The sequence below is a fragment of the Balaenoptera musculus genome, chromosome 1 (genome assembly GCF_009873245.2).
Source record: "Balaenoptera musculus isolate JJ_BM4_2016_0621 chromosome 1, mBalMus1.pri.v3, whole genome shotgun sequence".
Taxonomy (NCBI): Eukaryota; Metazoa; Chordata; class Mammalia; order Artiodactyla; family Balaenopteridae; genus Balaenoptera; species Balaenoptera musculus.
The window spans coordinates 114,687,670-114,705,174 of NC_045785.1; the positions used below are offsets into that span (position 1 = coordinate 114,687,670).

A 17,505-nucleotide genomic window follows, 5' to 3' on the forward strand; every position below is an offset into this window, starting at 1 on the left:
GTAAAACACCATCCCTAAAGACAGCAAGTTGAAACCATTTAGTCCCCAAGCTCTTGTCCTTTGTTTTTTTATTCTTAAGTGCTCTGCTTCAGGGATCTAGCATTCTAGGAATCTGTCCATCTGGCTAAGCAGAGTCCATCCAGCCCAGTCGGAGGGCTCTGCCATAGCCCATGGCTTACGCCTATAGGCCTACCAGGGAAAAAAAATGGTGTCAAGGAAGAGAAACTTCAGAAGAAAAAGAAAGAGTTGTATCTCATGGGATTGAAAGAAAAAAGTAAACAACTGTTGTGCCACTCTGCCCGGCTCTTCCCAGCCCCAGTCTTAGCAAGTCTCACCTCACTAACACTCACTTTTCACCTGTATGTGTATTCTCTGGCTCTGTTTCTGGACAGAGGGAGTCATGCTCTGTGCCTGGCACCAGTAAGACCCTGAGTCTTCTCTCCATATGGCGGGGATCCGGAATTCTGGGGAGCTTCTCCAGCCTGACCCCAGGGACTGTCTGTCTCTGAAGAAGTGGAACTGGAGCTGGACATCTGGCCTCTGTGGAGAGAGCTGGGTCTCACAGGTCAGAGTCACTGCTCCTCCTTCGGTGGGCTGGGTGGAGCTGGCTCTCAGCACAGGACTTGGAAACAGCTCTAGAGAGAAGAATCACAACAGTCCCTGGAGCAGTGAGGCTTGGAACTGCTCTGGAGAAAAACACAGTTCATCCTCAGCACCAGCAAGCAGAACATACAAAAGCAGGCAGAAGAGATGCCACCTTTGATTCCTAATATCCTTCAGCCCAAAGCACAGTAGTACTTTCTCTGTTCCTTGTAGGATTGTGCCCTGAGGTTCAATGGTATTACAGTCCACCCTCTTTATCCTCTACAATCTCAAGGGTCCTCCTTTTGACTATCCTATTTCACAAAATAATGAAGGCTTTACCTTGGACTTCGATTTTGACCGAGTTTGAAAAAACCAACTGATCATCTTCCTTAACTCCAACACAGTGATATTTGCCATTGTCCTTCAGACTTGCCTGATGAATATGGAAGTCAGAGGATTTTTCAAAGACTTCCAGGACTTTTCCATTCTTGTACAACTTTATAGTATTCAGTACTGTGTTTGCCTTTGCTCGGCATCTCAGAATCACAGATTCTTTTTCAAACACATCAAGTGGAGCCTGCAGGATCAGGTTGGCTGTAGGAAACACAAGGGCAGTTGTTTGTTTCATCTGGTTGTTTCTCCCTTCTTTTCATTATTATTCCAATAGATTTTATAAGAAAGGGACTAGGAAAAAGGATTCTTAAAATAATTATCATTTCTTTTTTTCTGGTTCTATCTGTCTATCTATCTATCTATCTATCTATCTATCTATCTATCTATCTATCTATCATCTATCTATCTATCTATCTATCTATTTTATATTTTATTTTTTGGCCATGATGTGCGGCTTGTGGGATCTTAGTTCCCCAGCCAGGGATCAAACCCGTGCCCCTGAAATGGAAGTGCAGAGTCCTAACCACTGGACCACCTGGGAAATCCCTCTTTTTTTCTGATTTTAAAAGGAACACATATGTTTGAGAAAATTTTGTAAATGGAAATGTAAATTAACCTTATTATCTCACCACCCAGATTTTTTCCAGTTCTTTTTTCTATGTACATGTATATGAGAGTCTGTGTGTATTTCTTTTCTTTTTATGAAATTAAAATATTTATCTACTTGATAACTTGCTTTTCACTTACTTTGCTATGAACACTTTCCTATGTCATCAATATCATTCCCTAATCTGGTTTTCAATGACCACAAAGTTTTCCTACAATGGCAGTAAGGTAATTTATTTAATGAGTTTTCTTTTCTTGACCATTTAATGTTCTTCAATTTTGGTTGTATATATCTATGATTATTTCAGTAGGTAAATTCTTAAGAGGGGAATTGTCAGGTCAAAGAAGCTCTTAGCTCTTTGCTACTGTACTGCTTCCTTGTTCACTAAATTAAAGAGCATTATAACTAGAAAGGTACTGCTTCACCTCAAAACAGGTGGCTTTAGGACAGAAATGGAAATTTCTGTCTATCTGTCTATCTATTTATCTATCTATCTATCTATCTATCTGTCAAATATTAACAAATCCTCATGTAGATTATTATTCCAAATAAATTTTATAAGCCTCAAACTATACATGGTTTCAGAAACCATTCAGATAAACTGCTTCTCAAATTTCCTTTTACCTGAGCAGTTTGTAAAATATATAAACTCCTGGGTCCTATTTCTATAGCTTTTGAATTAGTAAATATAGCTGAGTTCTGGGTAACTTTATTATTTCTAAACTTTTTTCTTTCATTTCTTTCCCACCTGGAGAAAAGAGCAAGCTCACACGATTACTCAGGAGTGAGTCCTGGGCCTGGCATCTGTAATCTCCAGATTCATGGACCTCATGGGTGTTTCCTGAGGTTTCACTTTGTATTTCTGCCAGAAGATACTGATGGTACCATTTTATTTTCTCTGATGCATCGAAGTGAATTGTTTTGCAAGTCAGTGTCACATTCTCTCCTTGGAAGACAGTGGTCCATGGAGGATGGAGGAAAATTACAGACTTTGGTTCAGTTGCTGTGGATGAAAGAGAAAGAATCTGAGGTGGAGTGGCCTGCAGTCCCCATCACAGTGGTTTGTGAGGCTCAGACTGGAGGTTCTGGCTTTTGGGAATCCCTAAGAAATCCCCCTGGGAAAGTCATTGATTGCTCAAGTCTGTGTTTCAACCAAAGCACTCACCCAGCAGAAAGTGATTGCTGAGGGGATGACAATGAGCAAAATGATTTCAAGAGGGTGATATCAGGCAAGGTTCACTGCCAAATGTCAATGGGAAATAAATGGTAGGTTAGTCTGTTATGGAATTGGATCCTGGGAAATGTCATCCCCTGCCCCTGCCACTTCATCATGTTCATAAACTCATAAGAACTTCCCAGGGAGTTGTTAAAATCACAGTTTTGCACATTCCAAAAAAGGATAAATCATATTAAGATTTTGGCACTGGAAAAAGCTGGAGAGATTAACTTGTCTAACACCTTCATCTTATAGATTATGCCCAGGAAATGCCCAGAAAAATCCCATCATAGCTAATTGTGGTAGAGCAAGGAATGGACAGGTCGTTAGCTAGAATCCAGAGGTGATCTAATTAAGGATGAAACACTGGGCAGGTGATTTTGGACAGGAGAGAGGTGGTAGTGAGTTCTTGCTATTTATGAGTCCTCAAATATCCAAAATACTCTCTGACCCAAAAGATTGGCAATTAAGTGTCAGAACTTAAAAAAAATTTGGGATACAGACAATTTGTCTTCTCCCTCAATCTCCTCTTTTTGTGCATTTCTTCCTTTTAAGGGCCCATTTGTTGGATGTTCTTATGCTCTCCACACATTTCCTGGAGGATCTTACTCCTAAAACTTTAGAGAATGCAACATTCCCACTGGTATCTCCACAGTGTGATGTTTTCAGAGAAGTTTTGCAGGCTTGCTGATTGGAGAACATCTTATCCCAAGTCCTGCACATTTGATATGGAGTTAAGATATCCTGCCTTGTTATCTGGGGTCCATTTGCAATAGGAGTAAGTGCAGGACCTAGTGAAGGCCAGGAGTTGCTTGTACATTTGCTGCTTCTTCCAGGGAGGGCCAGAGGATGACCACGTGGCTCTCCTGGCTCTTGGGCAATGCCATTAGACCAGGTGACACTTTCACATCTTTGCCGACCTCAGCAAGAGAAACAGGAGATATTAGAGATCCTCAGGCAATCATCACAAATATTTCATATTTATTAGGGAGACACTCTTATCCAGGGACACTGAAGTACATAAGAAAGGAGAACTCACCAAACTGTCCACTGACAGGAGCTGTAAAAATATAAAGAGCCAGAGATGAGCACAGAGCAAGGAATCTTTGGCTTTTCGAAGGGAATGCTTGTTTTTTTTTTCATTCATTTATTATTTCTCTCATTAAAGTTAATTTTTTAATGTAATAGTCATTTGTCAAATGTCTATTTATACTGGTCATTGTGCTTGGACTAAAGCGTGAATAAAAAAGATGAATAAAAAATGGTATCTGATAAAAGAAGTTGATTGGTGGGATAAACAGAAACCTGAAGCAAAATAATATAATTATAATGCAGGGTATAAGTGCAGTAATAGAAATACACATGGGGCATCTTGAAGGCAGAAGGGTCACCCATCCCAGTATGTAGGGTCTGTGTGTGTGAGTCAGTGTGTGGCAAAGAGGGTGGGTGGACCATAAAAGATACCTGAAGGAAGTGATGCTTGAGAAGACTGAATGAGAACATAGGAGTCAGCCAGGCAAAGGTGATTGTGTTTGGCAAGAGCTGATGGGGGGTGTAATTAAGACAGAAAGGGCACAGATGTGAAGAAATAGCACTGGTGTTCAGAAGTTGAACGGGGGAGTGGTTCTGGAAGGTAGAGAGTTTAGGGGAAATCAGATTAGACAGATAGGCAGGGCCTAAGTTATGGATGGTATGTAGCTATGGTTTCATCATAAAAGTAACAGGGAGCCATGGAAATGTTTCAAGTAGGAAAGTGACAAGATTAAAAGTTGTAACTTATTGGAGCACTCTGGCAGATGTAAAACAGAAGGACTGGAGGGAAGGCAGAGCAAGAGATGATGATATTTAATTTTCTTCAGAATGTTTATCTGAAATTATCTTATTTGCTTGTTTGCTTTGTTTGCTTACTTTTCCTTCTCTAGAACAGAAGCTATGTGAAAGCAGGGACTTCTCATGTTCACCATATATCACACAGAATTTATAACAGTGCCTGGTTTATAAGAGACATTTCATAAACATTTATTGAATAATGAATTAATTAAAGTACTAAGTTAGTAAGTATCTCTACTTGGGAAGATACAGGTTTGAGAAAGGAGTATTGGAGAGGCAGAAGAGGCAAAATTGACTAGTTTGTAAACTGATTACATATTCCAGATGAGGGACAGATTTGATTCATTCATTCAACAGAAATGTGTGGAATGCCAACTGTATCTAGGAACTGGACAAGGCAATGGAAATCCAGCAGTGAGCAAAAGGGATATTATCCCTGTCCACATGGGGCTGATGAGAAGTAATCCAAACCTAAGTGTTATAATCAGAGCAATGGATTATTTGCCATTTTCTAAATATCTTGGAATCATGGATTTGTATTGTTTTATAAGTAGCTAATATTTTTCTGAGTGTATTCTATGTGGTAGATATTCACATACATTATTTCATGTAATCTTCTTAACTATCCCTATGAGGAAAGTTCTATGATTATCCCCATTTTACAGACCAGAAACTGTTTAAGTAGCTGTTAAGGGTAGAATGGAGTTTTTAACCCATTTATTTGAACCCATCCTGTTTGACCCCAAAGCACATGCTCCTGGCTATTACCCTATCCTGCTCCTTTGTTTTGGTGCCACACTAGGATTTGCTTCCTATTTCTGGAGTATTCCATACAGCTTCCAACTATGGGCTCCTTTTTTCTCACATTGTGCTGTACCCCATCCCTGCCCCCTCCAGCTCCTACTGTCTATCTGTTTCATGAAGTCATTACCAGCTACTTGGCATATAGTTTGTTAACCACTTTTACCATCATTGGTAACTTTGCTTGGACAATTGTTTAACTGAGATCTTGTTACATAGATATTTCTTGTACATTGGCCTTGTTGAAGGACCTTCTATATCATGAGCTTCCTAAGCACAGAAATGATGCTTCCCATGTCTTCCCATCATCATTCTTAGCACCTAGCATAGTGCTGTGTATTAATGTTACTAAATAATTTGTTGAACAAATGAATAAATGTTTTATTCTAATATTTTCAACTTTGGTAAAAAACCAACCAGTTGATATGTGTGAATTGACAGACTTATACACACCAACAGGCACAAAGAGAATGTCACATGTTGGGAGTGACATGAGCAAGATGGTAGAAGAGGAGGTCTCTAGTCTTTGTCTCCACCCTCTACAGAAACGAAGTTTTAGCAGCCATCTACAAACAAAAACTGAGAGCTTTGAGATCTAGAGATTGTGAAACCCCATTGCAGCCCAAGACCAAGGAGCGCCACTTTGAGAAGACAAGCACATGTGCTGGTAGAAGACTCACTGACTATGATCCCAGCTACAGACTAAAAGCTGCCTTATTCTCCTGTAAACTCAACTCTAGCTCCACTTGTCCATGGTCCTGCCACCAGCCTTTTCTGCTGAGGAATCCATGCTCAGCCATGCCCTTGGTAGCAAGCCCACCAGCCTCAGACCTGAGTTCTATTGCTGAAGCAGTTCTGTGACCCAGATCCAGTCCCACTCTACTGTAGTCCAAAGCAGTCTTGCCTGCCCAGGGTTCTACCCAGGGACCCAGTGAAAGCCACACCTGTAAGCACCCCTGGTAACAGAACTTCATGTCTTGAACTTGACTGTGGTCCTTAAAGCCATCCTGTGACCAAACTCCAGTACCACTCTACTGAAGTTCAGGGCAGTCCTGACTGCCCAGGGACCAGCCAAGTAATCCAATGAGAGAACGCTCAGGGACCTAGCAGAAACCACACCCATCCATGCCCTTGGTAACAGGCTTGCCAACTGCAGACCCAAATGTAAACCCAGCAATAATCATGAGATCCAGCTCCAGCCAAGCTCAACCATGATCCTGGAGGCAGTCCTATAAGTTCATGGAAGAAGCAAGAGTATTTAGCTGTTCAAACAAGTAAATACCAGAAAGAGTGTCTGCTTTTCTAAATTCACAGACACCAATGCAGAGCTACACAGATCATATTTGTCAGGCAAATATGACAACATCAAAGGAAGCTAATAAAGCTCCAGTAACTCACCCTAACGATCCATGAACTGCTTGGCTAACATTTCAAAATAATAGTCTTAAAGAAGCTCGATGAACTATAAGAAAAAGCAGACAAGTAAATGAATCTGCAAACAATACATAAACAAAATGAGAAGTTTAACAAAGAAATAGAAAACATAAAAAAGAACCAAACAGAAATCTTGGAGCTAAAGAATCCAATGACTAAGCTGAAAAATTCAATAGACACCTTCGATAGCAGAAGTGATCATGCAGGAGAAAGAATCAGTAAATTCAAAGACAAGTCATTTCATATTATCCAGTTAGAGGAACAAAAAGAAAGAAGACCAAAAAAAGAGTGAAGACGACTTAGGTGGTTTATGGGATAACATTAAACCAATCAATATATGCATTATTCAAGTCCCAGAAGGAGCAGAGAATAAGAGCAGAAAGATTGTTTAAAGAAATAATTAAAAACTTCCCAAATCTGGGGAGGGAATTGAACATCTAGATCCATGATTCCCAAAGGATCCCAAATAAGCTAGACATCAAAAGGTCCAAGACATATTATAATCAAACTCTCAAAAGTCAAAGACAAAGAGAAAGTTTTTAAATCAGCAGGAGAAAAGCAACTCATCACACACAAGGGAACCCTAATAAACTTACAGTGGATTTATCAGTAGAAAAATTGCAGATCAGGAGAGAGTGGGATAATTAAAATACTGGAAGAAAAAACCCTGCCAACCCAAAATACAATACATGGCAAAGCTGTCCTTTGAAATGAAGGAGAGATAAAGACTTCCCAAGATAAAAAAAAGCTGGGGAAGTTAACTACCATAAAACCTGTTGTAAAGAAAAGCTAAAGGAAGTTCGTCAAGTTGAAATTAAAGGACACTAACTAGCAACATGAAAACACATGAAATTATAAAATTCACTGTTAAAAGTGAGTATATATATGGTTTGACTTATGATTTTTCAGCTTTGTGATGGTGCGAAAGCAATACGCGTTTGGTAGAAACCATACTTTGAACTTTGAACTTTGATCTTTTCCTGGGCCAGCAATATGCGGTATGATACTCTCTTGTGATGCTGGGCAGCAGCAGTGTGCCAGAGCTCCCAGTCAGCCACACAGTCAAAGGGCTAAACTTACAACAATTCTGTATCTATACAGTCATTCTGTTTTTCACTTTCAGTACAGTATTCAATAAATTACATGAACTATTCAATACTTTACTATAAAATAGTATTTGTGTTAGATGATTTTGCCCAGCTGTAGGCTAATGTAAGTGTTCTGAGCATGTTTAAAGCAGTTTAGGTTAGGCGATGATATTCAGTAGGCTGGGTGTATTAAATACATTTTGGACTTATGGTATTTTCTACTTATAACGAGTCTATCAGGACATAACCTCATCATGAATTGAGGAAGATCTGTATAGTTATATTCAGACTACTCTGAATACTGGGTCTTATTCTATTCAGTCTGCTATGACAAAAATGCCATACTGGGTAGCTTATAAACAACAGTAATTTATTTCTCAAAGCTCTGGAGGCTGGAAAGTCTGATATCAAAGCACCGGCAGACTCTTCTCCAGTACAGTACACTTCATCATAGACAGCTATCTTTTCGCTATAATCTCATATGGGAGAAAGCATAAGAGGGCTCTCTTTGGCCTCTTTTATAAGGGCACTAATCTCTTTCATGATGGTTCTGCCCTCATGACATAATCATCTCCCAAATGTCCCACCATCTCCTAATACTATCACCTTCGGTGTCAAAATTTTAACCTATGAAGTTTGAGGGAAAACAAACATTCAGACCATAGCATCCTATATAGTGGTATATAAATCACTTTTAACTCTAGTGAAAAGAGTTTAAAAAGACAAAAGTATTAAAAATAACTATAGCTAAAACAATTTGTTAATGTATATACAATATAAAATGTGTAAATTGTGATATCTATAACAAAATGGGGGAGAACTAAAAGTGTAGAGTTTTAATATGTAATTGAAATACATTTCTTAACTTAAATTGTCTGCTATATTTTATAAGGTCCCATAGTTATCACAAAGAAAAAAACTGAAATAGATATACAAAGACCCCCAAAAGCTAAAACTATCTTGAACCAGAAGAACAAAACTGGAGGCATTATACTTCCTGACTTCAAATTTTATTACAAAGCTATGGGAATCAAAGCTAGCATAAAAATAGACATATAGATCAATGGATCAGAACAGAGAGCCCAGAAATAAGTCCACACTTTTACAGTCAACTGATCTTTAAAAGGGGTGCCAAAAACACACAAGGGGGAAAGAATAGTTCTCTCCGTAAATCATTCTGCAAACACTGAATATCCACGTGAAAAAAAAAATTGGATCCTTATATCTCACCATGTACAAAAATCAATTCAAAGTAGATTAATGACTTAAATATATGACCTGAAACTGTAAAACTACTAAAAGAGAACACAGGGAGAAAGCTTCTTGGCATGGATCTGGGACATGAGTTTTGGATATAACCCCAAAAGCATAGGCAAAAAAAGGAATAACTAAAACAAATGGGATTGCATCAAAAGTAAAAGCTTTTGCACAGCAAAGGAAACAACAATATAAAGAGTAACCTACGAAATGGGAGAAAATATATGCAAACCATATATCCAATAAGGGGTTAATATATAAAATGTCTTAGGAACTCTAACAAATCAACAACAAAATACAAATAACCTGATTAAAAAACAGTTAAGGACATGAATAGATATTCTTAATAGAAGACATAAAAGTGTCCAAAAGTATATAAAAAGATGCTCAACATTAGTTATCAGGGAAGTGCAAATCAAAACCAGGAGATAACACCTCACACCAGTTAGAATAGCTATTACCAAATAGACAAAAGATAACAAGTGTTGATGAAGAAACCCTGTGCACTGTTGGTAAGAATATAAATTCACACAGTCATTATACAGAAACAGTATGGAAGTTCCTTAAAAAATTAAAAGTAAACTATCATATGATCTAGCAATCCCACTTCTGGGTATGTATCTGAAGGAAATAAAATCAGTATCTTGATGAGAATCCTGCACTCCCATATTCATTGCAGCATTATTCACAGTAACTAAAATATTGAAACAATCTAAGTGTCTGTCAACTGATTAATGGATAAAGAAAGTGTGGTGTATAATAATATTCCGTTGCATATATATATGCAACGGAATATTATTCAGCTTTAAAAAAAAAGAAAAAAGTCCTGCCATTGTGACAACATAGATAAACCTAGAGGACATTATGCTAACTGAAATAAGCCAGACAGAGAAAGACAAATACTGCATGATCCCACTTACATGTAGAATCTGAAAAAGTTGAAATCACAAAAGCAGAGAATAAAATGGTGTTTGCCAGGCAGTGAGTAGGATGTAGGGGAACTGGAGAGATGTTGGTCAGAGGAAATGAACTTTCAGTTGTAAGACAAAGCAGTACTGGAGATCTAATATAGAGTATGGTGACTAATAACGTATTGTTGAAATTTGCTGAGAGTTCATCCTGAGTGTTCTTACCACACACACACACACACACACACACACACACACACACACGGTAATTATGTAAAGTGAGAGAAATGTTAACTAGCTGATTGTGGTTATTACTGCATAATACATGTATATCAAAACATCTCGTACATCTTAAATATATACAATTTTTATTTGTCAATTATACTTCAATAAACCTGGAGGGAAAAAGAAAGAATGTCATGCATCTTAGGTTTTTCCCTTGCCTTGCCCACTTCCCCCTGTGAGTCTCGGTCTTTGTCTCCCCCTCCCTGTGTTCTTTATCTGACAATCACAGCTGTGGTTTGCATTTGTGTGCAAAAGAAGGAGACATCTTTTGTATTAGAATACTTTCCCTCCCATGTCTAGCACCATGGTCTGTCATTGTCATACAAGGGATAAACACTCCTCCTCTGCAGAGAGAAAACTAGGGTCTTCTCTGAATGAGACAATATGAACAAGCAAACGTAATACATTTTCTGGACTTTATCAAGTAATATTTGTTGTAGAAAAAAATGAATAAACCCTTAAGTGTTGTGGTCACTGTGGTTTCCTTCTTTGTAAAGTTGAAGCTCTGACCACGCTTTCAGCCTCAAGGGAGAAATCTCTGAGCTATACAGTGAAGCCAGAGAATATAATCTCCCCAGGCAGAAAAGAATCTCTGAGCAGGGGCTGAGCCCCAAGAAAAGGTCAGGTCCATGATAGAGAGATGCTGTCCCAACCCCACCCAGGGCCCACGTTGAGCTGTTCTACTTACCCAGGACCAGCAGTGACACCCACAGCAGCATGAAGACTTGGCCTGCCCAGGGCTGAGACCAAAAGAGAGGTTTTCTCAGGAATACTAAGTTTGGCTTTGATCTTACAGTTGTACACTGTCACAGTAGCCCCAAGGAAGACATCTGAGAAACAGCTTTTTCAAAGAGCAGGATGCATTAGTAAATTAGAAAAAAGGAAGTGGAAGTACCCATCCTCAACTACTAATCAAAGTTTCCTGCCCAGTGATCAAAGTGAAAAAATAAATGTTAGGGTTTTTAAAAAGCTCATATCCTTGACCCCATATTTCTATTGCTTGGAAAATACCTTAAGGGAAGTATGGAAGATAGCTCTAAAATAATGTTATTGTGACATTATTCATAATAGCCAAAACACTTGAAGCAACATAATGGGACTGCTTAAGAATATTCTGATACATCTAAACAATGACATAAAATGCAGACATTAAGAATGAGATAAACTTGCACATATAAGAAGGCAAGACAACCTTGATTAATGTGAAGAGAAAAAAGTGAGGAGTAGATTGGTATTTGTAGTATTATCACATTGGGGTAGATGTAAAAAATAGAGTACATGTGTATATAAACTGACAAAGTATCCTTTTTCATTTCCTGGAAAGTATATCTAAAATAGTGGTTATATTTGAAGAACTATGGATAGGAAGGAGACATTTTATTTTATGTCTTTCTATACTGTTTAACTTTTAAAAAATTACTATGTTTGTGAATTGCTTTTATAACTTTTTAAAACTCAAGTTTCCATCCTGGTATACTGACAGCAAAGATCCCTAAGACATTAGCTGCCATGAGAAATGCCAGTTCCTTATTTTTAAATAGTTTTCCCCACCCTTTCTTTCTGGGTCCATACCTTGGTCTTCTTAAGGGGACATTTAATCTTATATCTGCAAATGCATATCACCTTACATACATTACGTTATATCCTACCTACTTCATTCTGAGATAAGAAAAGCATATAAGGGTAAGTAGAGATTATTCCATCTCAGTCCAGCAGGAGGACCTCAAGGGAACAAAGAGCTTTTACTTGCTTTTGAAGCTAATACAAATAGCTCTGCTACATATATTCTTGTATAGGTCTCTCGGTGCATGTGGGCATGCATATCCGTTGAATATATACCTGGGAGTAGAATTCCTGGCTCTTAAAATTATTTTAGAATGCTCAGTTTAGAAGGTACTGCTAAATTATTTTGGAAAGTGGTTGTGCTAATTCCTACCTTATCAACCAGTGTGTGAGAGTTCTTGTTGCTGTAAAATATTTACTGATATTGGTATTATAATCTTGTAAAATTTAGCCACTGTGCTAGGATTATCTTAATGCAGTTTTAATTTTCATGTCCCTGGTGAATTATGCAATTGAGCATCTTTTCATGTTCTAATTGGTGAATTGGATATTCTTTTAATCTCTCTGGTCATTTTTTCTTTTCTTGCCTTAAAATACAAATTTTATTTCATCTGGCTTGCAATTTTTCTTTTGTGATATCATTGTCTGGTTTTGGTATCAGTGTGATACTGGTCTCATAAAATGACTTCAGAAGTGTTCTTTCCTCTGCAATTTTTTGGAATAGTTTGAGAAGGATAGGTGTTAAGTCTTCTCTAAATGTTTGGTAGAATTCACCTGCGAAGCCATCTGGTCCTGGACTTTCGTTTTTTGGGAAATTTTAAATTACTGATTCAATTTTATTACTGGTAATTGGTCTGTTCATATTTTCTATTTCTTCCTGGTTCAGTCTTGGGAGATTTTATCTTTCTAAGAATTTGTTCATTTCTTCTAGGTTGTCTATTTTATAAGCATATAGTTTTTTGCAGATGAAATGATACTACAGGGAGAAAATCCTAAAGATGCCACCAGAAAACTACTAGAGCTCATTAATGAATTCAGTAAAGTTGCAGGATACAAAATTAATATACAGAACTCTGTTGCATTTCTATATACTAACAACAAACTATCAGAAGAAAAATCAAGGAAACAATCCCATTTACCATCAAATCAAAAAGAATAAAATACCTAGGAATAAACCTACCTAAGGAGGTAAAAAGCCTGTATACAGAAAATTATAAAACACCAATGAAACAAATTGAAGATGACACAAGTGGTTGGAAAGCTGTACCATGTTCTTGGATTGAAAGAATTAATATTGTTAAAATGACCATACTAGCCCAAGGCAATCTACAGATTCAATGCAATTCCTATCAAAATACCAATGGCATTTTTTTCCCCAGACCACAACAAATAATTTTAAAATTTGTATGGAAACACAATAGACCTTGAAGAGCCAAAACAATTTTGAGAAAGAAGAACAGAGCTTCCAAACAGCTTGAAGCTAGGTACTGAGATACTTCTCTTAGGAACTCTAAGAGGTCTTGGCACATCCTCAAATACTGGGAGCATTTTAAAATATAATAGGCTGTTTGAAGAAGCACAAAGATTTGAGAGATGACAAAGAGCTGGAGCAGGGTTGAATAATAAGTTTTATCTCCTACATGTGGCCACTCTTCAATATTGGGAGAGGTCTTCATTTCATCTACTGTATACAAACCATAACAGAGTCAAGCAAAATAAAGAAACAGAGGAATATATTCCAAATAAAAGAACAAGATAAAACCTAGAAGGAAAAATCCTTAATGAAATAGAGATAAGTAGTTTACCTGATAAAATGTTCAAAGTAATGGTCATAATGATGCTCACTGACCTGGGGAGAAGAATGGATGGACACAGTAAAACTTCAACAAAAAGAGGGAAAATATGAGAAAGTACCAAATAGAAATCACTGCTGAAGAATACAATAACTGAACTGAAAAATACACTAGACAGATTCAACAGCAGACTAGATGAAGCATAAAAGAGGATCAGTCAACTTTAAGACAAGGCAGTAGAACTCACCCAATCAGAGCAGCAAAAAATAAATTGATTAATTTTTTTTTAAAAGTGAAGATAGCTTAACGAGCTTATGAGGCAAAACCCAATGGACACACACTCAACTTATAGGTGTCCCAGAAGGAGAGGAGAGATAGAAAATAACAGAAATCTTGAAGAAATAATGGACAAAAACTTCCCTAACCTGAGTAAAGAAATAGACATCCAGATCCAGGAAATTCTGAGTTTAAATAAGATGAATTCAAAGAAACCTACACCAAAACACATTATAATTAAAATGTCAAAATTAAAGACAGAGAGAGAATATTAGAAAGCAGTAAGAGTGAAATATTTTGTTATGTACAAAGGAACACTCATAAGACTATCAATAGATTTTTCAGCAGAAACTTTGCAGACCAGAAGGGAGTGGAATGATATATTCAAAGTGTTGAAACAAAGAATAAAAAATCCAACAAATAATACTCTACCCAGAAAAGTTACCAGGTAGAATTTAAGGAGAGAGAAAGAGTTTTCCATACAAGCAAAAGCTAGAGTTTTCACCACTAAACTGGCCTAACAAGAAGTGTTAGGAGGACTTATTTAAACTGAAAAAAAAAAAAGGTTAATTTCTAACAAGAAAACATATGAAAGAAAACATTTCACTGGAAAGGTAAATATATAGTAAATGTAGTGGTTTAATCACTTATAAAACTAGTATAAAGATTAAAAGACAAAAGCAGTAAAAACAACGATTACAATCATTAGTTAAGGGATACACAAGACATAAAGATATAAACTGTGAGGTGGAAAGTAAAAATGTTGAGATATAGGGATCAAACTTATGTTGTTATCAATTTAAAACAGAATGTTACATTATTATACGAAAGCCTCCTGGTAACCATAAAGCAATCCTTTAGTAAATACCAAAAAAGAGAGAGAGAGAGAGAGAGTAATATAAGCATAACAGTAAATTTAAAAAGTCATCAAATCACAAAGGAAGAGAACAAGATTTGTTCTCTTTGTTTGAATAAGTGGTGCTGGGAAACTGGAGAGCTACATGTAAAAGGATGAAATTAGTACATTTTCTCACACCATATACAAAATTAAACTCAAAATGGATTAAAGACCTAAATGTAATATGTGAAAAAGCTCTTAGGAGAGAACACAGGCAAAACATTCTTTGACATCAATTGTAGCAATAGTTTTATGGATCAGTCTCCTAAGGGAAAAGAACCAATAGCAAAAATAAACAAATGGGACCTAATTAAATTTAAAAGTTTTTGCAAAGCAAAGGAAACCATCAACAAAATGAAAAGATAACCTACTGAATGGGAGAAAATATTTGCAATAAGCTCATACAACTCAACATCAAAAACAAACAAACAAACAAAAAACAGAATTAAAAATGTGCAGAAGAATTCAATACACATTTTTCCAAAGAGGAAATGCAGATGGTCAACAGGCACACCACTAATCATCAGGAAAATGAAAATCAAAACCACAATGAGATATCACCTCACACATGTCAGAATGGCTATCATCAAAAAGAAGACAAATAACAAACGTTGGCGAGGATGTGGAGAAAAGGGAACCCTCGTACACAGTTGGTAGAAATGTAAATTGGTGTAGCCACTGTGGAAAACAGTATGGAGGTTCCTCAGAAAACTAAAAATTGAACTACTGTGCGATCCAGTAATTCCACTCCTGGTTATACATCTAAAAAAACCAAAAACACTAATTCAAAAAGATACATGTGCCCCAATGTTCACAGCACCATTATTTACAATAGGCAAGATACGGAAGCAACCTATGAATGAATAAAGAAGATGTAGTATATATATTGAATATATATATATATAAAATGGAATATTACTCAACCAAAAAAAAAGAATGAAATTCTGCCATTGCAGCAACATGGATGAACCTAGAGGGTACTATGCTTAGTGAAATAAGTCAAACAGAGAAAGATAAATACTGTATGTCATCACTTATATGTGGAATCTAAAAACAAAACAAGCAAATATAACAAAACAGAAAAAGACTCACACCTATAGACAACAAAGTAGTGATTACGAGTGAGGAGAGGGAAGGTGGTGGGGGGGGCAAGATTGGGGTAGGGAATTAAGAGATACAAACTGCTATGTATAAAATAAATAATTATATTCTACAGCATAGGAAATGTAGCCACTATTTTGTAATAACTGGAAATGGAGTATAATCTATAAAAATATTGAATAAGTATGTTGTATACCAGAAACCAATATAATATTGTAAGTCAACTATGCTTCAATTAAAAATAATTATAATTTAAACTGGTACACTCTTACAGAGACACCAAAGGTGATTTTAAAATTTATCTGAAAGATATTTAAATTTCTAAAAAATTACGAAGATTGTTTAGGATGAAAAACTAACCCTTGTAAATTTGGTGTGATAAACTTAAAAGAACAAACATGTTTGGAAACACATCAATGATTGTAATTTAATTTTGTTGAACATATAATTTCACTTGCTTGTATATTTAAATATTTTGTAGCTAAAATATTCACTTAATGAATAAAAATAATATAAAATTTGGAAAGTCTATTAAAAAAAGAAGAGTGCAAGAGAAGAAAAAAAAAGGAACACAGAAGAACTACAAAAACAACTAGAAAAGAATTAACAAAGTGGCAATATGTACATACCTATCAATAGTTACTGTAAATGTAAATGGACTAAATGCTCCAACCGAAATACACAGAGTGACTGACTGATAAGAAAGCAAGACCCATATATATACTGTCTACAAGAGAGTCATTTTAGATGTAAGGACACACACAGACTCAAAGTGAAAGGATGAAATAAGACAGTCTACGCAAACGGAACCAAAAGAAAGCTGGAGTAGCTATACTTATATCAGAAAAAATAGGCTTTAAAACAAAGACTGTAGTAAGAGACAAAGATGGGCATTACATAATGATAAAGGGGTCAATCCAACAAGAGAATATAACATTTATAAATATTTGTGCATCCAACATAGGAGCATCTAAATATATAAAGCAAATTTTAACAGACCTAAAGGGAGGAATAGACAGTAATAGTTGTAGGGGATTTTAATGCCCCACTTACATAAATGAATAGATCAACCAGAAAGAAAATTAATAAGGAAACATCTGCCTTAAAGGACGTGTTAGCCAGATGGACTTAACAGATATATACAGAATGTCACACCCAAAAATAACAGAATGCACATTCTTCTCTAGGGCTCATGGAATATTTTCCAGGATAGATCATATGTTAGGCTACAAAACAAGTTTTAATAAATTTATGATAATTAAAATCATATCAAGTGTCTTTCTGAACACAATATTAAAACTAGAAATTAATTACATGAAGACAACAAAAATTCACATATGCGGAGGTTAAACAACATACTACTGTGCTTGCTTTGGCAGCACATATACTAAAATTGGAATGATACAGAGAAGATTAGCATGGCCCCTGTGCAAGGATGACATGCAAATTTGTGAAGCATTCCATATTTTT

General features: G+C 36.4%; 1 protein-coding gene and 1 non-coding gene across 2 annotated transcripts in view; one reads left to right on the plus strand and one right to left on the minus strand.

Annotated features, from left to right (window-relative positions):
- FCRL5 (Fc receptor like 5) overlaps positions 1–11,123 on the minus strand; it is a 45,692-nt gene extending 34,569 nt beyond the window's left edge. The window contains 5 exon segments of the mRNA XM_036867995.1: positions 351–635; positions 925–1,179; positions 2,334–2,588; positions 3,841–3,861; positions 11,093–11,123. Coding sequence (XP_036723890.1) covers positions 351–635; positions 925–1,179; positions 2,334–2,588; positions 3,841–3,861; positions 11,093–11,123 — 847 coding nt within the window.
- Positions 11,124–17,398: 6,275 nt separating this feature from the next.
- Positions 17,399–17,505, plus strand: LOC118887550. Its single transcript, XR_005018032.1, has one exon. It is a non-coding gene; the product is annotated as a U6 spliceosomal RNA (small nuclear RNA).